Source organism: Talpa occidentalis, unplaced genomic scaffold (genome assembly GCF_014898055.3).
Source record: "Talpa occidentalis isolate TD23 unplaced genomic scaffold, MPIMG_talOcc4v2.1 talOcc4.12, whole genome shotgun sequence".
NCBI classification, from domain to species: domain Eukaryota; kingdom Metazoa; phylum Chordata; class Mammalia; order Eulipotyphla; family Talpidae; genus Talpa; species Talpa occidentalis.
The window spans coordinates 103,067,983-103,090,009 of NW_023601212.1; the positions used below are offsets into that span (position 1 = coordinate 103,067,983).

Consider the following 22,027-nt stretch of genomic DNA (forward strand, 5'->3'; position numbering starts at 1 on the left):
CCCGCCCTCCAGAGGAGGGAGCGCCAGGTGTTGGCGCCCGTCGGCCCCTGCGACAGATGCCAAGACGGGGACCGCGGGTGAGCCGCGGGCCGGGCTCGGGGTGCCAGGAGCAGCTGCAAATGCTCGTCGGGGACAGCTGGCCTGAGGTGGCGGGGCTGCCAGGCCGGGGCGGACAGCTGGGAGGTGCCGACGTGGGCCCCCTCGAGCCGGCCCGCAGCTGCTGGGACCCCTGCCAGCCCCTGCAGCCTGGGGCAGGGGGGCAGTAGCAGGCCCGCCCAGGGGACAGCCCGTCCCGAACCAGGTCTCTCCTGGGAGACCCCTTTCTGCCCTCCCGACCTGTCCACTGTCCTTTGTCCGGGGCCGGCCTCTCCCCGGCACCCACACCCTGGCTGTGCGGTCCATGGGAGGTGCTGGACAGGACTTGGGGGGCAAGGGCCCTGGGCCACCTTCTCGGGGCGGGAGGCGCCCTGGAGAGGGGCAAGCTCGGCACAGGGCCGCGATGGCACCCCAGACCAGGCCGCGCCTGCTCTCTGGGTGAAGCCCAGCGGCGCAGACTCCCCAGCTTTCAGCAGACAGTTCCGTGGCGCCGGGACCCCCGGAGCAGCGCCGTTGTCCACGGGAGACTGCCCGCGCCCTGCCACTGGCCCGAGTCCTGGGGCGCCGCGTCTGGGGCACATCTGCACCTCAGCGAGGACTGAGGCTTCATTCTCCATGGCTGAGAACCCCGGGGCCCCCTCCTCAGCCAGCCTGCGCCGGGGGCCGCCGGGAGACCCCAGGAAATGGACGTGAGCTCCGCAGACCCCTCTGAGCCTCGCCCACCCTGGGCCGAGCAGGGCCAGTGGGGGGAGCACGTGGGACAAGCCCTGCTCTGCTCATACAAGGCCCCATTGTGCCCGGAAGCCGTGCCACCCGGCCAGGGGAACAAGCACAAAGGGCCTTTGTGCTGACCGTCCCCACCTGAAGAGCAGCACCCGGCTCACACCTGATAGCGGGGCAGCCCTTGCTCACCTTTGCCTGAGCAGCTCATGCAGCAGGATGGACCAGGGGCGGGTGGGGCCGCAGGTGCTGGCGTCTCCCTGCCCTCCCCAGATGGCCATAGTGGCCCTCCCAGGCACCTGGACGCTAGGAGGAGAGGAGCTGTGCATTCTCGTGGGAGCAGGACGCGGCCGGGCTGGCCCTCCACCCCCATGGCCCGAGCCTTTGCGCACGGGGGCTCTTGGGGTCACGTCTTGCAGGCACCCTACTGCACGGCCGCCTCCAGTGGAGGGCTCTTTTTGGAACAGGAGACTTGGAGACACCCCACTGAAAGGTGCACACGTGCCGTTACCCCAGCAGCGGGGGAGGCTGCTGGAGCTTGGGGCAGTTCCAGGGGTGGCTGATCTGGGGAACCAATTAGATTTGGGGAACCTTATAGGCAGGGCCAGTGTCTGCCCTCGAGCTCCCACCACAGGTGGGGAAGATATAATTATGCAAGAAGGACTGATGATTGGACCACAGAGGGATTGATTAATAATTTATGTGTCACAAAACTGGGAACCAGAAGTGAAAAACAAACAGCCGGAGCAGGATAACCATTTGCAGCACATGCACTAGAATAGGATCTTCAATACGTAAAGAGCGCTGGAAAATAAATAAGGAAAAAAAACACAAGCCTTGATGGCTGACTTCCGGGCACCCCATGGTCCACTCAGTGACCGGTGGTTGTACAGTCCACCCTGGCCGCAGGCCCCTGCCCGTCGGCAGACCTCCACCTCCTGAGCAGTGGCTGGGCTGCTCTACCCTCCTGCTGCAGAGCTGCTGGTGTCCTCCGGGGTCTGCGTAGGTCACGGCCTGTTCCCTTCCACAGACGGGGCGTCCACGCGCGCCCCAAGCCCCCCGCGGCACTCCGGGGCTGGAGCGCGGCCAGCCCACTTCTCCCTGCACATCTTTCGCGGGCAGCTGGAGGCCCAGGCCGGTGGGAGCGCTGCCTGCCTGGGGCCTTGCTGGCCTGGGCTCGGGTGGGGGCACCAGAGGGGCTGGCTGGGCTCGCGGCCGGTGGCCGGCCTCCCAGCTGCGCGCCCGGCCGGCCTGGACAGGGGCCTCTGGGTGGCGGCCTGGATTCCCGGGGTGCCGCGGCTGCCCTGACCTTTGCGCTCGCGCCACGAGCCGGGCTCCGCGGGGCTGGCGGGGGGGGGGGGGGGGGGGGGGGGGGGGGGGGGGGGCGCTCGCCCTCCCGGGGCGCGTCCTGCTGCGGTGCCCGTCGCGGCCGCCGGGGGCGCTGCGGGGCGGGGCGGGGCCTCCGGCTGGCGCCCGCGCATGCGCCCTGCAGCCCGGCCATGGCGGCGCCCGCGGGGCCGCTGAGGCGGCGGAAGGCGGCGGGCGCGGGGCCCGGGGCGCCGCCCTCCCCGGGGCGCAGTCCCGCGGCCGGCCCGGCCCGCCTCCGCGCGGGCACCTTCTGGCTGACCAGGATCGCGCTCCTCAGGGCCCTCGCTTTCGTTTACTGTGAGTCCGCGGGGGCCGGCGCCCCCACCCAGCGCGCCCCCCGCGCCGCGTCCCGCCCCCGGGCCCCCCGCCCCCAGGCCCCCGCCCCCGGACCCCCCGCGCCTGGACCCCCCGCGCCCGCGTCCCGCCCCCGGGCCCCCGCGCCCGGGCCCCCCGCGCCCGGGCCCCCGCGCCCGGGCCCCCGCGCCTGGACCCCCGCGCCCGGGCCCCCGCGCCTGGACCCCCCGCGCCCGCGTCCCGCCCCCCGACCCCCCGCCCCCGGGCCCCCGAACCCCCGCGTCCCGCCCCCGGGCCCCAGCGCCTGGACCCCCCGCCCCCGGCCCCCAGCGCCTGGACCCCCCCCCCCCCGGCCCCCAGCGCCTGGACCCCCCGCCCCGGGCCCCCAGCGCCTGGACCCCCCCCCCGCCCCCGGGCCCCCAGCGCCTGGACCCCCCCCCGCCCCGGGCCCCCAGCGCCTGGACCCCCCGCCCCGGGCCCCCAGCGCCTGGACCCCCCGCCTGGACCCCCCGCGCCCGCGTCCCGCCCCCGAACCCCGAACCCCCGCGCCCTGTCCCCGGGCCCCCCGCCCCTGGACCTCCCCCGCGCCCGCGTCCCGCGTCCCGCCCCCCGCCCCCCTGCACCTGCAGGTCCACACCCCCCCCCCCCCCCGCCCGCGCCCCGCCCCCGCCCCCGGCGTGTGTAGACGCACCCCCAGCCCGCGCGCGCCCCTCCGCCCTTCCGGGCCCCCAGGGAGTCCGGGGGGTGCTCGCAGGGACTTGGCCTCAGTCCCCCAGCCCGGACCCCGAGTTCCGGCCGCTGCCCCCCGCCTCGCGCCCCCGGACTGGGGTGGCGGGACCCCCGGGAGCTGGCGGGCGCCGCGGGGAGACCCGCAGCCGCCGCCGGGCGGGGAGGGGTGCGCCCGGCTGCGGGCCCGGGGCCCGGGGCTCGGGTTCGGGGCGCCCCGCGCGGGCCAGGTCCGCCCTCACGCCGGGGGCCGGGCTGCCCCCCGGGCCTGTCCGCGTCCCCGCGCCCGCCCCGCCTCCGCCCGAGCCCCCCGCAGCCCCCGCAGCCCCCGGGCCGGGCCCAGCCTGTCCCGCCGCCCGGGCCGGGCCGGCACTGGGGTCTGGGCCCGGGCGGGCGCGCGGGGCGGGCGTCTGGGGGCGCGGGGTCCCGGCCGCGCGGGGCCTGCGGGGTGTCCGCGGGGTGTCCGCGGGCCGCGCTGGCGGCGAGGCCTTTGCCTTTGCGGGTCTCCCCAGCCGGCGCCTCCCGCGGGGCCGGCCCGGCCGGTTTCGGGGCGCCGCCAGCGGCCGGGCGCGCTTCCTGTGCGGTCGGGGCGCTCGCGGCCTCGGGTCTCGGGGTCGCTTCGTTCGCGCCCTGCGCCCGCGGAGGCCGGCGCCCGGGGCCTGGCCCGGCCTTGGTGCTCCTCTCCCTTCCCCCCGGCCCTCGAGTTCGTGACTTCTGCTCTTTCTAAACTTTTTAAATTTTTTCCTGGTGCCTTTTTTTTTTTTTTGAGATCTATTTATGCCCCCAGGAGCTGGGGTGCAGGCCAGGGGTGTGGGGGAGAGGGCACCCGCCGGAGCAGAGCGGGCGGAGCAGGAGGAGCGGCGGGGCAGCGGGCAGGAGAGGCTGGGCCCTGTGGGCTGGGGCCTGGACAGCTTCGCAGCGGGTGCTTAACCCCTTGGGCCCCAGGGAGGCCCCCCTGCTGCTTTTAGGTGTGATTTGGTCCTGTTTTCCAGCGTTTTTAAAGTAAAGGTTTAGATTTGATTTCCTAACACGCTCGTGGTGTTTTCCTTGAGGGCCGCTTCAGCGCGTCCCACAAGTTTTGATACGTTGTGGTTTTTTAATTTTTTCCCATTAAAGATACCTGGTGGGGCCTTCCCAGTGGCGCAGCAGGTCGAGCACCGCGCTGTGAGGCTGCGGCGCGGGCTCCATCCCCGGCCGGCGAGGGTCCCGCCTGGCGCGCAGACCCCCCGCCGCTCCCCGCAGCAGGGGGCTTCGTCCGTCTGCTGCTCTGCTCCCGCTCTGGCTCTGGCGGATCCGCTCAACCTCGCGCGCCGCTGGCCTGTCCTCTGTTCAAATCCATGTGTTTTTTTAGAAGGAAATGGTTTAATCTCCAGAGATCCGGGTATTTCCAAATTACACCCTGTTGCCAACTTCTGATCTAATTTGCGCGCGGGGAGCTGACGCTGCGGGCGGGACTTCCCTGCTTGCTGACGCTCGCGCCGTGGCTCCAGGGGGCCGTGTCTCAGCGAGTGGTCCCTGTGTATTTGATAGCCACGTGCGCTTCGGTTAGGCAGAGTGTCCTCGAGCTGTCCGAGCGTCCTCTCTTGCTTTCTTGTGACAATCACGAGTGTCAGGTGAGCCGGGTTGATGCGCACATGTAAACCACATGCGTCTGACCGTTGGACCCGTCTGTACACGCGTGCGGTCTGAAGGCTAGGTGGGTACACCTGAGCTTGCTGTTAGGTGCGTGCACATGCGGTGCGGCTGTGTCCACGCGTCATGCCCTCGTCACCACAGTGCCGGGCCCTGTGCCCGCACCCGCTGCCCCCGGCAGTGCGTTGAGGCCCGGCTGTCTCTCTGCTCTTGCCGTGAGACTGTCTTTATGTCAGGTGCGGATTTCTCGTGGAGAGCATAGATTTGGGTCCTGCTTTGTTGTTCTGTTCTGCACGAGTGAGCCCTTTCCGTCTGGGTGCCTGTGTCCCGCTCACTCTGCTTTTCACCTGCTGTGAGCACGCAAATCCTGGTTTTGCTTTGGGCCGCGGACGTGTTCCCCACAGCTCCAGACAGCAGCTGTGAACCAAGAGCCGGTCTCAGCCCTGCTGGGATGCGTTTCCACTCGCTTTACAAGTGCATGTTGTGTGGCTTTGGGCAAAGCGTGGGCAGTGTTGCGGGACCCTGCTGTCCCTGACTGCGTTTCCCGGGCGCGTCCATGGGTGTCCCCAGCCTGGCTGTGGGCCCCCTCCCCGCCTCTCCTCCCCCGGGGCTCTGCGCGGGCCGTCGGGAGCCAGCGTGGCCCGGTGCAGCTCACCTGCGCGCAGCAGTCGGTGCGCTGTGCGTGGAGGGGCGGGAGGGTTGCCCCCGGCTCGGTGGCCTGTCCTTGTGACTCACACACACGGCAGAGGCATGTCTGTGCTGTGCACACGGCGCGCATGTGTGTGGAGATGCGGCTCACACGGGAGCCCACTAGCCTTGCTGTCCCCCGAGGCGCCAGACATAATCAGACCGGACCCGTGTCCCAGCCCCGCCTGCTCACCAGCCTTGTCCCCTTGTCCGCAGTTGTGGCCTTCCTGGTGGCCTTCCAGCAGAACAAGCCGCTGATCGGGGACCGCGGGCTGCTGCCCTGCGCCGCCTACCTGCGGAGCCTGCGGGTGCACTTCGGGGGCACCTGGGCTGCCCTGAGCCACGCCCCCACCTTGCTCTGGCTGCTGGACTGGTCGCACATGGACACCAACCTGGACGCCCTCGCGCTGCTGGGCCTGGGCATCTCCTCCTTTGTCCTGGTCGCCGGCTGCGCCAACATGGTCCTCATGGGCACCCTCTGGGTCCTCTACACCTCGCTGGTCAACGTGGGGCAGATCTGGTGAGCAGCAGGGATGGCAGGTCGCTGCCGTCAGGGGTCAGCCCTGCGGGCGGTGAGAGGGCCGCTGCCCGCCCGAGGCGCGGGGCCCTGTAGGGGAGGGACCCCTCAAACTCCTGCCGGCCTCCCTGGGCATGGCCCTGCCTGCTGCGCAGGGCTCGGATCAAGGGCCTGACTGTGTCCTGAGTGTCGTGGCCCCCTGCAGGAGGGGCTGTGGGCGGCTGGTGCGGGGGCCTGGGCCTGCGGGGGCACGGACTCCAGCACACACTGACCCGGTGGGGCCGGCCCCTGGGGGCGGGGCGGGGCAGGTTCCCAACTCGTGTGTCCATGAAGGGTGATAGCTTTGGGGTGTCCTGGGAGAGGAAAGGGGTTTACTTTTCTGGCTCCCCAGTGAGAGTCCCACACGATCTGCCCCTTCGTGTCCGTCCTCGGCGTGGGGCGGCGTCTGTCGGGGCAGGCTGCCCAGAGGGTGGGCGCGGGGAGAATGTCTCTCAAGTGTGGCCAGCGGCGCCCCGCGGGGACAGGAAGCCTGCTCGGAGGAGGCCCCGGGAAGGTGCTCCTGCGGGGGCGGGGGGGGGAGGGGGGCTGCCGGCGCCTCTAGCCCCACCCGGGAGCGGGACCGGGTCAGAAGCGGCGGGCAGGCCACCCTCGTTCCGAGAGGCCAGGGAGCCAGGAAGGGGGCTCGGCCCTCTGGGTGAGGGGCTTATGCTTCCTGTGGCGAGGCCTGGCAGGCCTGTCTAGGGGGTGTGAGGCCGTGTGGGGTGCCTGGAAGTGGGGGGGCCCTAGCAAGCCTCGCTGCAGTCGCTGCTCACCTGTGGGGGGCGGGCGGGGGGGTTGCCAGCACCCTCACATCACGTGGGCACCGCTCAGCCCAACGACCACCCCCAAGGGCCTGGTCTGGAGGGGCCTGGGGCGCAGGCACCTGAGTGGGGGTGCCAGTGTCGGGGCGCTGGCTCGGCTGTGCAGGCGGGAGCGACCCATGGGGGCGGGGCTGCCCGCTGGCCCCACTCCTGGCCAGTAAGGTCGGTATTGGGGATATGGGGCCCCTTGCCAGGCCTGGGGTGGCCTCTTGTCAGGTGGGCAGCACCGACCCTCAGCGGGACCCCGACCCAGGTCCCGTCCAGCCCCACGTGGCCTGGTGCGCCCGGCCCCCCACGCCTGTCTCTGGGCCCGACGAGGCGCAGGCTGCCCGGGCTCGGGGTACCCTCAGTGGGGCCGCCCGAGGCCTCCTGGCCAGGGCCTCCCCACCACGCCTGACTGCTGGCCGAGGCCCCTGCCCACTGTGGCCGCGCCGGGGAGGACGCAGGCTGCTGGCCCCGCCGCGGGGCCGACTCCCGCCCTGGCGGCACCGAGCACGTCGGTCGGTGACGTGCGTGTCTGTCCCCGAGGGCTGGAGACGCCCGGCGGCCGCACCCCCGGCGCGGCAGCAGAGTGGAACCTCCCAGGACCCCCGGCCTCGCCCCTGGCGCCCTCCCCACGAGAGGGTCGGCCGGTGCGCCTCGCCGCCCGAGGAGAAGGGCTGATCTGCAGAAGCTTAGGCTGCGGTGGGGCTTCCCGCCCCTGATGCGGGAAGAGGCTCAACTTCAACCCCCCCCCAGGGGCCGGCCTGTGCTGCCCCCCACCTGCTGCCCGTTTTGGCCTCGTGGTCTGGCCCCCCGCCCCCCGGGCCCTCAGGCGTAGCCCGGCGCATGAGGAGCTCCAGCCGGCCGGACCCCGGGCAGCGGCTGCGGGGGGAGGCTGTGGGGAGAAGGGCGCCTGCGCCTGGGCCCAGTCCCCTCAGGTCATGCCCCGGGAGAGCGCCCGCCCGCCGTGGGGGCCGTGTCCCCCCAGCCACTGCAGCTGCGGCGCCCGCGGTGGCCCGGGGTCCTGAGGGTCTGGCCAGGGGAGCTGCTGGCGGCCCGCGAGATGCCTCCCCCTCTGTTTTCCAGGTACTCTTTTGGTAAGTGGCACGGAAGACGCTGCCCCCGCGCGTCCCGCACCCTCGCCGCCTGCTCGCACGGCGTCGCCTGGCCTTGTCAGCTGCCCTCTCCCCGGAGTCCTCGCCAGGCCACGGGCGGCGGGGCCCACTTGTCCTCCCGCCCGTCACGGTGTCCCTCGGTCCCTGCGGGAGTCAGCTGCCCCCCCAGAGGAGGCCCCGCTGCACTGCCCTGGCAGGGTGCCCAGAGACCACAAGTCGCCAAGCCCAGGTCCTCATCCTGTGGGTGAGCGCCGGTGACAGCCCTCGGGGTGGGCTCCCGGGAACAGGGCTGCAAGGCCGGGAAGCCTGGATAAAGCTGGCCCGCTCATGGGCCCCCCGGAAGATGTGGGGGAGCAGAGGGCAGGCTCGGGGTGAAGGACATTCTGCGTGCCCAGGACGGGTGGCGCCCGCACCCGGCACCCACCTCCGGGAGAGGCTATGTAGGGCTGTCCCTCACGCTGCCCGCCCCTGCCCGCCCCCGGGGCGCTCCCTGGGCGGCTGGCCTCCGGGCAGGCCGTGTGTGTGTGTATGTGTGTGTGTGTGTGTGTTTCTGTGTGCCCTGCATGTGTGTGGGCGTGTGTGCTTCCGTGTGCCCTGCACGCGTGTGTGTGCATGGCAGGGCACCTACCTGGGCGGTTGTTGGAGCCCCCGGCCGGTGCTGACGGTGCTGACGTGAGGCCGAGGTGCTCCAGAGAGGGTCCAGAACCCACAGTGCCCGCGCCACCTCTGAGGGGGCACAGGGCCTGGGGCGGTCTCCTCGGGCCCCGCCCGCCCTGCGGTGCTTCGCCCACACGCACTGATGGTGGGGGCCCTTCCTGGGCGGTGTCCGGGACAGGGCGCAGGGCCTCCCCAGTGTCGCTGCGGGCCGCTTGTGGTGCTGGGGTTCAGGGGGGCCTGTGTGGAGGAGCAAGAGGCCCCGTCATGGCCCACGTGGCTGGGGCGGGAGCCACAGAGGAGGGACGCCCGGGCCGGCCCTCAGGCTCGCGGGCGCGGTGCGGAGCCGGGCAGATGTGGACGGGCCCTCCCGTCTGGTCTGTCCGGTCCGTCCGCAGACCTGAGGGCCGGGAGGAAGCCAAGGCAGGGCGCGGGGCCAGGCTCCGCATGGACACCTGAGGGTGAGCTGCGCTGAGGCCCTGCCAGGGGTGGCACAGCCTTTGTGGTGGACACTCTTGGCGGCGGGGCCTCCGCCTCTGCCCTGCATGGCCTTGGGTCGGCCCTGCTGGTCACCTGCGCAGGCCTCTCCCCCGCGCCTGGCCTGGGGCACCCTGTGACCACCCTTCTCTGCCTCAGGTTGCGCTTTGGAAAGGGCGGCAGGGGTTTACTGGCCCTGTTGGTCCATGCCCTGGTCATGCCCTGGTCAGTGGAGGCCTCTCGGCCAGGGTCTATCCCCCGCGACCACAGAGAGGCCTCCAAGTGGGGCCCTTCCAGACTCACTCCAGGGCCGCGGGTCGCCCCAGGGAGAGAGACCACACCAGGCCACTTCTTGGGTTTTCCTTGGGGCGGGTCTGCAGGGCTCCGCCCTCTCAGGTGTGGCCTCCGGGCTGGCCCCTGGGCCGAGCCTTCTAGAATGGTGGTGGCTCTCCCCCAGGGCTGGGGCAGCCGCTGCCAGGAGGAGCAGGGCCCCCCGGCCCCGCACATGCTGCAGGGTAGGAGTTGGGGGTGCTGCAGGCTCGGTCTTGGATGATAGGGACGTCTCTCCTGTATCCTCAGTACCGCTGTCACAGATGTGGTCTTCCTTAAATCGATGTTTTGCCTTTATGTCGTTACTGTAAGCTTTGTTGCCTAGTGAGCCGATAGCGGATAGTAACGCCTTTCACTGTTTGTTTTTCCTGGAGTTCGCAGTTGCTTCTGTTTTGGTTTCCTTTATGCGTTCATCTGTGATCTGGCTCAGATTTGTTCCAGACTCACCAGCATGACTGCTGGGCCCCTCCTACTGCTTTGCACAGACTTGAGCGCATTAGATCACCTGTCAGCTCCTTCTCTGGAGCTCGCCTTCACCACCCAGAGTGGGCATGTCTCAGGCCTCTGGATTTTGAGATTGTGGTGTGGAGTAACTCCTGGCCAGGTCTGCTGCCCCTCGCTGACTGGTGGTCAGGGTCCATGGTTCACGGTGTGGGCCCTTGTTTGTGCGGGGACACGCCTCCACCGCCTCTTCCCCAAGGGTGTGCAGTATTTCCAGACCATATTTATGCCTTTTTCTTGGTGGTCTTGATGTAAAGACAGCTAAAAGTGGGTGCTGTCCATCTGCCTGGTGCTAGCAGCAGCCTGGCCGCATCCTGTGGCCCCACGTGGCTCCTCCGGCCAGGTGAGCCCATCCTCACCACGGGCAGCCCGTGGCCAGAGCGGGGCTGCTGGCCCATCAGACCACCGCGGCTGGTCAGACCTCAGAATCTGGCGTGTGTCCTGAGCCTCCTGGCTCTGGGGCTGCCTTGTCGGGTACGACAGGACACGGCCAGCCTGACCTTTGCCAACACAAGGAACAGGGGGACATTGTTGGCCTCACCCCGGGGAGCAGCTGTGTGCCAGTTTCTTTTGTAAATGCTTTGATATTTTAAGTCAGAAATTTCAAACGGGGAAGCCTTGCTTTGTTGCTGTTACAATAGCAGCCCTTGTCTGCCCGCTGAATGGCGGCACAGAGACCCGTGGCCCCAGTGCTGCACAGGCCCCCCCCGCACCAGTGTGCTCGCTCTGGGGGCGGCCCTTGCGCCCCTCTGCTGGCAGCCCTGCAGCCCGGCTGCTCCCAGCGGGGTTTGGCTGCGAGAACGCCAGGCGAAGGCTGGTGAGCAGGCAGGCCGGGCCCTCGCCGGGCGTGCGTGGGTGCCGTGGACCGCTCTGCCAGGGGCTGCGCACCCCTTGGGGTGGGCACTCCCCGCCCCCCGCCAGCTTCTCCCGAGTGGGGCCTGTCTGTCCGTCCATGGTCCACACCTGCCCTGCTGCCACCAGGTGTCCACCCCACGTGGGCCGGGCGAGGCCAGGGCCGCTGTCCCCGCAGTGGGAGGCCAGGGGGGCATGCACTGCCGTGTGGGGCCCACCATGCCAGCCTCCTCGCGCGCCTCGGGCAGCAGAGCGGCCGAGCCTGGTGGCAGGTGGCCCAGCACAGCCAGGGGTCCGGGGAGCTGTGCCGGCCGTCCCCAGGGCCGCATGGCCTCGGGAGCCCCCACCACGCGGTGGAGGAGCCGCGCGTGGTGCAAGCGACTGACCCCCAGCTGCCACAGCCACCGCTGGGCCTGCTGTCGCTCGTCGTTCCGCCTCTGCTGCCCAGCACCCCCGGTGCGCCCCCGCCCCCCTGCCCGGGCCGGCCTGCTCAGCCGGGTCTGGGTCTCCCTCTGGAAGAGCTGCTGCCCAGCGGCTGGGTCCCTGCCCTGGCCAGGCCCGGCCGCTCAGGCCTCCATCGGGGCGAGGGCTGTTCGTCTGTCCGCACCCGTGTCCGAGGCGGTGGAAGTGGCCAGCAAAGCGGAGGGGCCGTGCCGCGCGCCCCGCGAGGCCATCACAAGGCGCACACTCAGCTCCCGGACCGCGCCCCGGAGCCCTGTGTGCTGCCGCCTGCTCGCCGCGGACACGCCAGGGCCCTGCTCCCCGTGCCCTGCCAGCGGGCGGCTCAGGCTTCCCGGCGCGTCAGGCCCTCAGGGCAGCCCTCCCCGTGCATCTCTGTCGGGAAGCGGCCTGCGGCCCGGGGGCCCCTGCTGGGCGTCCCGGAAGCTTTGGGGTCTCCTTGGTGCCTTTCTGCACACGGGCGCGTGCCAGTGTTCCCCGCCCTGCCCTCCGCCCCACGGCCCTCCCCCGCCACCCGCTGCCCGGCCCCTCCTGGCCCCTCCTCGCGCTCGCCGGCCGCCTGCTCTCGGGTCTGCTGTGCTCGAGCGGGACGTCCATGCGGCCCTTTCATCTCCCTGTCCCGGACTCTGGCTCTTGCTGCCTCGGGGGTGCGCTGGGGCCCTGGGGGTGCGGCGGGCTTGGCCAGGGCTCGTGGGGCCAGGTGGGTGGCCAGCAGGGAAGTTCTGGGCCCCGCCTGCGCCTCGCGGTGGGCACCTGCCTGGGTCAGCGGCCGCGGGGCTCCTGGTGCCGTGACCAGTGTGGGCAGCAGACCTGTGGGGCTTGCCTGCCCCTGCGTGGGCACCGCCCGGCGGGGAGGCTGCAGGCTGGAGCGCCCTCCTGGGCCTGGGGCCATTGGCAGGGGGCGGGGCTCCGCAGGAGTGAGGGGCGCCAGGGGATGCTCGCGAGTGGCGAGGGCGGGGGCTCCGCAGGAGTGACGGGCGCAGGGCCCGCTCCTCCCATTAGCAGCGCACTAATGGGTTTCCTGCTCCCCGCGGACGGGCTGTCACTTTGAAGGGCCTGCACGTGCTGTTAATCGCGCCTCCCTGGTAACGGGGCCCTGGGGGCTGCACGGCGTCTGCTTCCAGGGCGGCCCTGCGTGTCCACCTGCGACCCAGCATCCAGGCAGCCTTATGCTGGCCAGTGGTGGCCCTGCAGACTGCCCTGGACTCCGGGCTCCTGGGCCCCACCTCACTCCTCTAGCGAGAGCCGGCCAGGCTGGGAGGGGCCCGGGTCCTGAGGCAGGCCGCGGCCCAGAATCCTGGCCTGGGGGCACAGGGCCAAGGGGCCCCGGGGGAGGAGGCCCTCCGCCAGACGGCCCCAGTGGTCCTCCTGCTTGGGCAGTGTCGCAGCCGTGCCCGGACGCAGACCCTGGCCTGGGGTGTTCTCCCCGCATTGTCCCCGGCGCTGGTGCTGGCGTCTTGCCTCTGCAGGCCCTGCCTGCTGGCCCGACCTGTGGGCACCCTTGTGGCGTGGGAGGACAGGCCCCGCGTGGCCCCATGGCCGGAAGCACCGCCCGTGTCTGTGGTCGTGGGGTGAGGGTGCACAGGGGCCCCGCCGGCCCTAGCCCAGTGACGCCAGCACCGCCCCCAGGGCCTCGGGGCTGCCCTCTCGGCCAGCCAGAGACTCACAGGCATTGGCAAGTGAGGGGGGCCGGTGACCACACCCCTGCAGGAAGCTGTGGGGCTCGGTGGGCCGGGCTGGCTGGCGTGTCTGCGCTCGTCCTGGGCGGCTGTTTCTCCCCAGAGGCCGCCGGTTTGTCCACAGAGCGGGCCCACAGGCGCCCTGGGACGTGGCGTCCCGCTCTGGTGGCCAGCCCTGCTGCGGCTCGGCTTTCGAGGTCCCCGGCGGGGTCAGAGGGCGCAGGGTGGCGCCTAGTGTGCTCCCGCCGCCCTCCCCACCCGCGGCTGCTCTGGCTGGCGTCGCGCAGGCCCCGCGCTGAATCCCGCAGGCCGCGTCTGCGAGCAGGTGCCGCGGCCGCCCCCACTGAGCCGGGATGCCCTTCCCAGGAAGGAGGGCTATTCACGGGCAGCGCCCCCCACCCCCAGGTCCCCTAGGGCGGGCTCCACACTCACCTGCTGTGACCCGCCAGGGGCCACTTCGCGGCCTGTGGACAGCACCGGGGCCTCCCAGCAGGCGAGCGGCCCAGGCCTGCGGGGCCTCCTGGACCTGCCCCAGGCTGTGTGGCGCTCCCCAGCCTGTCCCAACCTGCGTCTCCCAAGGAGCGATTGGGACCCGGCATCAGAAATCCAGGCGTGAGTGAACGCCCCCCCGTTTCATGATGAGAATTTCAAATTCCAAAACTCCCCAGCACCTGCAGGAGGAGACCAGGCCATGGGCCGCGCCCCACCTCCGCGCTGGGCGCCCCGCCCTCGGACCTGCTCCTCGGAGCCCTGCGGGGCGTCCCCGGCCCCAGAACGGGCGAAGGGTCAGGCTCCTGCAGGGCCAGGCAGCGCCCTCTGCCCCAGGCAGGGGTCAGCTCCACCCTGGCCCCGCACAGCCTCCTGCCCCCCGGCGGCGGCTGCCGTCACCCTGCGTCTCCTTCCAGGGTGGGAGTCCCAGCTCCTGGAGACGGGGTTCCTGGGGATCTTCCTCTGCCCACTCTGGACGCTGTCCCGGCTGCCCCGGGGGACCCCCACGTCCCGGATCGTCCTGTGGGGCTTCCGCTGGCTCATTTTCAGGATCATGCTCGGAGCGGTAGGTGCCAGTCCCCGCGCCCCACCCCACCCCTCAGGCGGTCCCCAGGGCTGCACCTCCCAGAGCCCCCCGCCCTACAGGCCTCTCCCCCAGCACTGGGCCGTGGCCTGCGGCCTGCTCCCCCACCCATCTCCGCCCTACGGAAGCGGCCCCACCATGTCTCGAGCATCGCCTGGGCCTGGAACTCTAATGGCGCCACCCCTCCTGGCAGGCTCCTGGGGGCCGGCGCCCCGACCCCACCCCCGCTCCTGGGGCCCGGGGCCCGGCTGGTGTGGCCCGGGCCAGCGCGGGGCTGCGTCCAGGTGCAGGGGTCACCCTTCGGGTGGGGCGCAGACGCCAGTGGGCTGGACTCATGCATGCCCCCTGCAGCTCGTGGCTGCCCCCTCCTGGCCCCGCGAGCACAGAACCCCGACGTGCCCCAGGATGCCTCAGAGCCTCCTGGGGGGCAGGTGGGACGCGGAGGGCAGACTGGTGCCGGGTGAGGGCGGTGGTGGCTGCTGGTGGACTACCCGCTGGCCAGCAAGGAGGCCCAGGAGGCCGGCCGTGGGGAGGGGGCCCGGCGCTCCACCTGGTGCTGTATGAACCCCCGGTCTGGACCTGGGGCCCAGGGGGCCTGCCGGTGCCTGGCCAGCGCGTCCCCACGGAGGAGGGCGGCGGCGGGGACAGCCCGCCCGGAGTGCCGAGCAGGAGCCCGGAGGCTGTCTCACAAGGTGACCCCTCGACCACCTGGCTGGCTGCTGGGGGGCGGGCTGAGCAGAGGTGCCAGTGCGGGGGCCAGGCAGGGCTCCCAGCTCCCCGCCCGCCAAGGTGGCGGAGCTGGGCGGGAGGCTGAAGGGGCCAGCGGCAGAGACAGGCGCGGCAGCAGCTGCCCCGGCCGCCCGGCCTCGGCCTGGCACGGGCATGCGGGGGCTTGGGCGCAGCGAAGGGAGGCCCGCGAGGAGGACGGGGGCTTGGCGCGGCCGGGAAAGCGAGCCCGGCGGGTGGCCCCGCAGTCGGCACCCTGGGCGGGGCCCTCCCCGCCCCTCCCGGAGCCCGGCCGCCCTGGGCAGCCCTGGGCAGCCCGACACCCGACCCTGCCCCACTCTCCCTGGACCCCAGTCCCGCGCGGCAGGGGCTGGGCTGCCCGGCAGTGCCGAGTCCGTGCCCCGAGCAGGGGCGCAGCCCCGGGTGGCAGGTGCCAGGGGCTGGGGGCGTTGTGGGGGGTCCGGGCGGGCGGGCGGGAAGGAGCCGTAGGCCCCGCCCCCGCCGCGAACCCCCTCCCCAGTGCTCGGAGCCGCGGGTGCGGACACGTGCGCCGGAGGCGCCCCACAGGCCGGGCGGCCACTCTGCTGGCCTGTCTGCTGCTTCTCAGAATTAATTTTGGGCTGAAAACGGCTCAAAGACGCCTTTGTTTCTGTGACACTTACTCTGGGAGGAAAAAATCCATGGAAAATGTGACATCTCGCTGCAGGGACGACGCGTAGACGGAGGAATATAATTATCTCCGCTCCCAAAAGGAGGTTTCAGATTTTTAAGTGGCTCCTATCAGCTTGGAACTTGAATGACATTTTAATTGTTTTGTTTTTTTTCTTCTTTGCCTGGTTTGAATCTCCAGAGAGCTCTCGCGGGGGCGGGGCGCGGCGGGCTCCCGGTGCCCACTCCCGGTGCCCGGCCCTGGGGGCGGCCGCACGGGGACGCCGCGTCCATGCGGCCCGCCGGGCACTGGAGATCTGCGTGCGCCAAGGAGGCGCCGCTCCAAGTGCCCCCTCCCGCGAGGCCCTCAGTGGCTCCCCTGGCCCAGGGCAGGGCACGGAGCAGAAGGGGCCCTCGAAACTCATCTCCTCAGGAGCCGGTGGCATCAGGGCCAGAGAGCCACGCCGCATCCCGGGCGCCTCTTGGCTGACCCCCACCCCCACTGACATCCCTCCGCCCGCCCTGGGGCTCCGTGTTCCGGGCACGGCCATGACCCACCTCCTGAACGGTCCTTCTGCCCCGCGGCCAGCACGTCCTGTGCCCCGGGGCCTCCCCTCCCCCGCGGGCCAGCTCTGCGCATCCCACAGCGCCCGCCGCACCCAAACACAGCGTCGCGGCTGTGCGTGTGTCGGGCGTGGCCCACGGCCAGGTCAGCTGGCCTTAGCGAGACGGGTCCTCCGGGTCGACGAGGGTGGCGGGGGTGGGCAGGTGGACCCTGACCTAAGGAAGGCCGGCTCACCAGCCCCTCCACTGCCCACTTAGGGGGCCCCTGGGCCTGGGCGCAGGGGCCACTCCGGCCTGAGCTCCGGGTCCATGTGCCCCGCGGAGCGCGGCGGTGGGCTGTTTTGGGCACTGGGGGAGCAGAGTGCGCTGCGGTGGCACCGCCCCCAGGGCCAGGCTGGCGGCGAGCACAGCTGAGCCGGGCGCCTCCCCCTCTCGTCTCAGAAACCCGGCAGCCCTGTGCTGGGGCTCAGCTGCGGCCTGTCTCGGCAGGGCCTGATCAAGATCCGGGGGGACCAGTGCTGGCGGGACCTGACCTGCATGGACTTCCACTACGAGGTGAGGCCACTTCCAGGCCTGTCCTGAGAGCCCGGCGCAGGCCTGCTGTGCGCCACAGCTCGGTGTTTCAGACACCCTGGGGCGAGGTTGCAGGGACGGCAGAGCCGCCCGTCCTGCTGGGCTGACAGGTGGGCACTGGCCCTGCGGTTGTGGGTCCAGTACTCGAGTCTGCCTGTGGCACCGGGTGCCTGGGCGGGGCTCCCGGGGGTGGGGATCCCCAGGGGTGGGGTGGAGTTCCGGGGTCGGGGCTCCCCCCTGGCACGGAGTGGGGTTCCAGGGGGCTGCCCTAGAGGCCGAGGTCCTGCTGCCGCCGCTCAGGTTGCCTGCCCCGCAGACGCAGCCGGTGCCCAACCCCGCGGCCTACTTCCTGCACCGCTCCCCTTGGTGGTTCCACCGCTTCGAGACGCTCAGCAACCACTTCCTGGAGCTGGTGGTGCCCTTCTTCCTCCTCCTGGGGCGGCGCCTGTGCGCGCTGCACGGGGCCCTGCAGCTGCTGTTCCAGGTGGGCCGAGCCGCCGGAAGGGGCCGGGCCTCCGAAGGGCCCCGCCCTCCACGCCCAGTGGCCAGCCAGTGGCGCCGAGTCAGGGGCCCCTCCTGGTCCCCGCCCTCACTGCATGGGGGCCTAGTCCTGGGCTCCCGCCAGGGCAGGGGCCACACCTGACCGATCCCTAGGACGGGGCCCCTGCGGGGCAGGCCGGGCCATTGGCTTTACAAGGCCCTGCCCCCACTCCCTCCCATGCGGCCCCTGGGAGCCAGGCCAGCCCGGGACAGCCCCTCGACACGGCGGGGGGGGGGCCTGCAGCACCAGCGCCCCAACTTCTGGTCTCTGTGGAGCCGGCCGGCCCCCCTGGCGGGTCCTCCACCCCGCAAGCTTCCCCAGAGCACCACGGGCACCTCTGGGAGCACAGTCCGCTCGCGCCTGTCGGGTCTCCCCGTGGCCAGGGTGCTCCCCTGGCCGGACAGCAGCAGCGGGCCGGGCGGCCGGGCAGACAGCGCCGGCCTCGGGCACCACCTTGGGAAGCTCCCGGGCAGGGGTGGGCAGCGACGCCGCCCTGCACGCACCCCCTGCTCTGAGGCCCTGGTCCAGCCGCGCCCTTCCCTCCCGTGACCCTGGGGCCGGGCCTCCGCTGCACACACGGGCCTGCCGGGGGTCGTCCCCGGGGCTTCTCCGGCCCGCAGCCCTGTGGCCGCGAGGACGCCCTCAGCCGGCCCCCACCGGCACCGGGCGCAGGCTGCCGTGGGTGAAGCGCCCAGCACGGGGCGTGTGGCTGTTTGGCGTGAGCCAGGGCCTGGGGCCGAAGGTTCTGGGGTCTGTGGTGACTTTCAGCCCAGGTTAAAGCCACCGGGCCGGGCACCCGAAGCGGCGCCCCTGTGTCCGGGTCGGTGAGGGCCGAGGGGGGGCGGCCGTTGCTGCCGCCGGGCCCTCCTGCCGCTCCGCTGGGGCCCTGTCCCTCCCGGGGCGCCTCGCCGTACTGGGGCCCCTCGCCCCTGGGGCCAAGTGGCCTTTCCGGGCCGGGCGCTCCCCCTTCGGCGGCCCGGATCCCCCTCCCGGGCGCAGCGCTGGGCTCAGGCCCGCCCCCCTGCAGGCGGTGCTCGTGGTCAGCGGCAACCTGAGCTTCCTGAACTGGCTGACGGCCGTGCCCAGCCTCTCCTGCTTTGACGACGCCGCCCTGGGTGCCCTGTTTCCCGCCGGACCGGGCAGCCTCAAGGACCGAGTCCTGAAGATCCAGGAGGAGGAGGCGCGGGGAGTGCCCGGGCCCCGGTGGAGATACGGTGGGTGGTGGACGCCCAGGCGCTCGCGAGCCCGCGTCCTTAGGCCGGGCGGGGACAGGCGGGCGCGGTCAGTCGTCTGCGTCCCCACGGGGACCCCGTGTCCAGGGCCCAGGGAACGGAGACCTCGGGACAGGGCTCCGGCCTGGCCCGCACGATGGCCAGGCCAGCAGGGGCCCGGCGTCCGCGCCAACCCGGGGCTCTGGGAGGGGTGAGGGGGGCGCCTGGCGCGCTCACACGTGTCCCCCACCAGGCCGCGTGGCTCGGCGTGCGGTGCATGTGGCGCTGGGCGTCCTGGTGGCCTGGCTCAGCGTCCCCGTGGTCGCCAACCTGCTGAGCCCCCGGCAGGCGATGAACAGCTCCTTCGACGCGCTGCGGCTCGTCAACACCTACGGGGCCTTCGGGAGGTAGGTGCGCGGCCCTCCGTCCCGCCCGTCTGCGGGGGTGGGGGGCGCGCTGACCGCCTGCCCCCACCCCGCAGCGTGAGCAAGGAGCGCACCGAGGTGGTGCTGCAGGGCACGGCCAGCGCCAACGCCAGCGCGCCCGAGGCCGTGTGGGAGGACTACGAGTTCAAGTGCAAGCCCGGCGCCCTCGGGCGCAGGCCCTGCCTGGCCTCCCCCTACCACCACCGCCTGGACTGGCTCATGTGGCTCGCGGCCTTCCAGGTGGGCTGGCCGCCGGCGGGAGCTGGGTTAGGGGGCTGGCGGGAAGGGGCCGCCCTGGGGGCACGAGAAGCCCGGGGGCCCACGCGAGGGGCCACCACCTGCCCGCGCCAGCCGGCATGCCTGCCAGGCCTCGGCTGCCCTCCGGTGACCCCACGGGCAGGGCCCATGCGGCCCCTGAGCACGGCCGGGGTGGGGGGGTGGCACCCCACCCTGAGCCGGGCCCGTGGGGCGCGGGGGGTCCGAGAGCACAGCCTGCTGGGCCCAGCCCTGTGTCCAGGCCGCGGGCCGGCGGCTCAGGCGCCGCCCTCCCCAGACCTACGAGCACAACGAGTGGATGCTGCACCTGGCGGGCAAGCTGCTGGCCAACGACGCCCAGGCCACGGCCCTGCTGGCCCACAACCCCTTCTCGGGCAGAGCACCGCCCCGGTGAGCCCCCCCGCCCCCCCGCCCCCGCTCAGCGCTGCCTCCCCCACACCCAGGCGTCCACTCCGGGCCAGCGTCCCCCAGCTTGGCACCCGCACGGGCCGACCGGCCTCTGCAGGCGGCCGGGGTCCTGGGGCTGCTGGGCACCGAAGGGTGCAGGGCCCAGGGTCCCCAGAGAGCACTGGCCCTGCCCGCCACCCTGGGAGGCCCACGCAGGGCGGCCTTGGGGTGACGCGCCCTCTCCGGCAGGTGGGTCCGCGGGGAGCACTTCAGGTACAAGTTCAGCCGCCCAGGGGGCCGGCACGCCGCGGAGGGCAAGTGGTGGATCCGCAAGAGGATGGGCCCCTACTTCCCCCCGCTGCAGCTGCGCGACCTCCGGGCCTTCTTCGCGGCGCGTGGGTGGCCGTCCCGGGGCCCGGCGCGCAATAAAGTGGGGCCTGAGCAGCGTGTGTGCCTGGTCCCTGGCGCCGCCAACCCCTGCCCGGCCCAGACCCCGCGCCCGCTGCACTGCACCGCCCTGCGCCAGCCCCGCGGCCCACACACGCACGCGCCCCGCGCCCGGCACGCACACACCATGGCCCACACACGCACGCGCCCCGCGCCTGGCACGCACACACCATGGCCCACACACGCACGCGCCCCGCACGCACACACCATGGCCCACACACACACACACACCCCGCGCCCGGCACGCACACACCATGGCCCACACACACATACCCCCCGCGCCCGGCACGCACACACCATGGCCCACACACGCACGCGCCCCGCACGCACACACCATGGCCCACACACACACACCCCGCGCCCGGCACGCACACGCCACCTGCACACGCACACCCCCGCCCCGGGCCCCGCCCTCTTCCCCGAGCCACCGCCTGGGGCAGGACATGGGCAAAGGCCTTGCCCCTCCTGTGTGGCCATGCCCCCAGCCTGCGGGCGCACAGCCCCGGCCCCCCCCCCCCAGAAAGACACCCGGGGCCAGGCACGGCCACGGCCCGACCCCCGGGGCCCTGGCCACACCACAGAGGGGCCTGACGGGAGTGAGGAGGACCCTGCCCCCCAGGCCGAAGGGGCACAAGTGCCCTCTGTGTGGGCTCCTCACCGCCTGGGGCCGCCGGCCCAGGCGCCAACAGAGAGGCTGTGTTCCCGCCTGGCGAGCAGGGCCCACGTCTGCCCGGACAGACGGGCCTCAGTCGGACAGGCCGGAGCCGGCCGGTCTGCCCACAGCCGCCGCGGGAGCTCCGGCCCCGGCCTGGGCAGCCTGTCCAGGCCCTGCTGACGGGTGGGGCCAGGAAAAGTGGCCACCCAGCCCTTGCACCACCACCCCCGCCCCCGGGGTGGCACCAGAGCCCGGCCCCCGGGACACACTGGGCCGCCTCACACCCTGGGCTCACCGGCCGGGAGCTCTGGGGGGTCCCCCACCTCCCGGGACCCCGAGACCGACAGACACAGCTGGGGCTGCGGGAAGGGTGGGGGCAGAGGGCCCCTCTGGCCCATGCGCGTCCACGCTGCCCTCACGGTCCTGGGCCTGGGTCACCGGAGAGCCTCTGGAGGGGCCCCGCGCCACCTCTCGTCTTTCTGGCCTGTGGGCGCGGGCTGCACCCAGCGCCCTCCGGGTAACGCCCTTGGGACCGGCTTTGGCCAGCTCCAGGCCCGGGCCCTGCTCCCCCCACAGCAAGGCGGCGCCCTGGCCCGCCCCTCCCCGCCCAGCCTTGTCCGCCTCCACCCCATGCCCACCCACCTGGCCTCGCCCGCCCCGCGTTGCGCCCTGTGTGCCCTGTGGGGCTCTGGCGCCTCATCCCCAGGGGCCCTCTGGAAGCCGCTGGGGGCGTCTGTCCGGCGCCGGTGACCAGGACGGGAGACACGCGGCCGGCCCCTCAGACCCGAGGGGAGCCAGCGGGGGCCTGGGTGGACCCGTGCATCTCAGACAAGCGCAAACCGCTGACCCGGCGGCCCGGCTCAGGGTGAGCAGGAACCCCGACAGCCGGCGCGCGGGGGCTGGGGCTGGCCGGGGGCCGCCATCCCAGAGGGCCACCGTCCACGCGCCCACGAGGGGCCGCCAGGCGTGTCCCGCAGCGGGGAGCCCGCCAGACGCCCACCCAACGACACCCCGGCCCGCCAGCCACCACAGCCCAGGGGCATCCCTGGCCGGGAGCTGACCCAAGGGGTGCAGCAGCCCCTCCTGTGTCCCGCCGCCCCTCAGCAGTGTGCCTCAGTGGACCCGCCTGCTCTGCTCCCCACTGCCTCTGGGAGTCCTCTCACCCCACGCCTCTGGCCAAGGCCATGTGCCCCGCAGTGGGGGCAGCGGTAGCCGGGACCCCAGGGCGCACACGCTACCCACCACCCTCCTCCCGAGCTGGCAGGGGGGCGGCGCTCCTGGGTAGCGGCCCCCAGGGTCAGGGTGCAGAGCAGCTGCTCGGGCCGGCTCAGGAGTGGACAGCCTGACCGCTCAAGCAGAAGCTGGGCCAGTCCTTGCCCAGAGGCCAGCCCCCGGGGCCACCAGCAGCCCCAGCCCCCGTCAGGCCGCCACGCTGGGCCCCAGTGAGGGGCTGCAGCCGAGGGCAGCTCTGGAGACCTCGGCGCAGGTTGGGCAGCCGGTCGGGCCACGCTGCCTCTGGCCCCCGCTGCCCCATGGAGTCCAGGCCACGCCTG

The 22,027-nt window shown here is 72.6% G+C and overlaps 2 protein-coding genes across 2 annotated transcripts in view; both read left to right on the plus strand.

Annotated features, from left to right (window-relative positions):
* The window catches only part of RPUSD1 (RNA pseudouridine synthase domain containing 1), a 177,125-nt gene that overhangs the window by 140,936 nt on the left and 14,162 nt on the right, over window positions 1–22,027 (plus strand). The gene's annotated exons all lie outside the window — the stretch shown is intronic.
* On the plus strand, window positions 712–20,654 carry LMF1 (lipase maturation factor 1). Its single transcript, XM_037508117.1, has 13 exons — window positions 712–785; window positions 2,309–2,481; window positions 5,740–6,043; window positions 7,969–7,979; window positions 13,855–14,003; window positions 16,449–16,514; window positions 16,849–17,016; window positions 18,101–18,287; window positions 18,538–18,691; window positions 18,766–18,949; window positions 19,263–19,375; window positions 19,622–19,820; window positions 20,340–20,654. Exons 1-13 carry the CDS (start codon window positions 712–714, stop codon window positions 20,652–20,654), a joined length of 2,097 nt encoding a protein of 698 aa, XP_037364014.1.

What these genes read in the sequence shown, in the direction of transcription:
- LMF1 (XM_037508117.1), top strand. Translation starts at nt 712, where the DNA reads ATGGCTGAGAACCCCGGGGCCCCCTCCTCAGCCAGCCTGCGCCGGGGG. An exon ending in TCAGGATCATGCTCGGAGCG is followed by an intron (nt 14,004 to 16,448) that starts GTAGGTGCCAGT and finishes CTGTCTCGGCAG; the next exon opens with GGCCTGATCAAGATCCGGGG. An exon ending in CGGGCCCCGGTGGAGATACG is followed by an intron (nt 18,288 to 18,537) that starts GTGGGTGGTGGA and finishes GTCCCCCACCAG; the next exon opens with GCCGCGTGGCTCGGCGTGCG.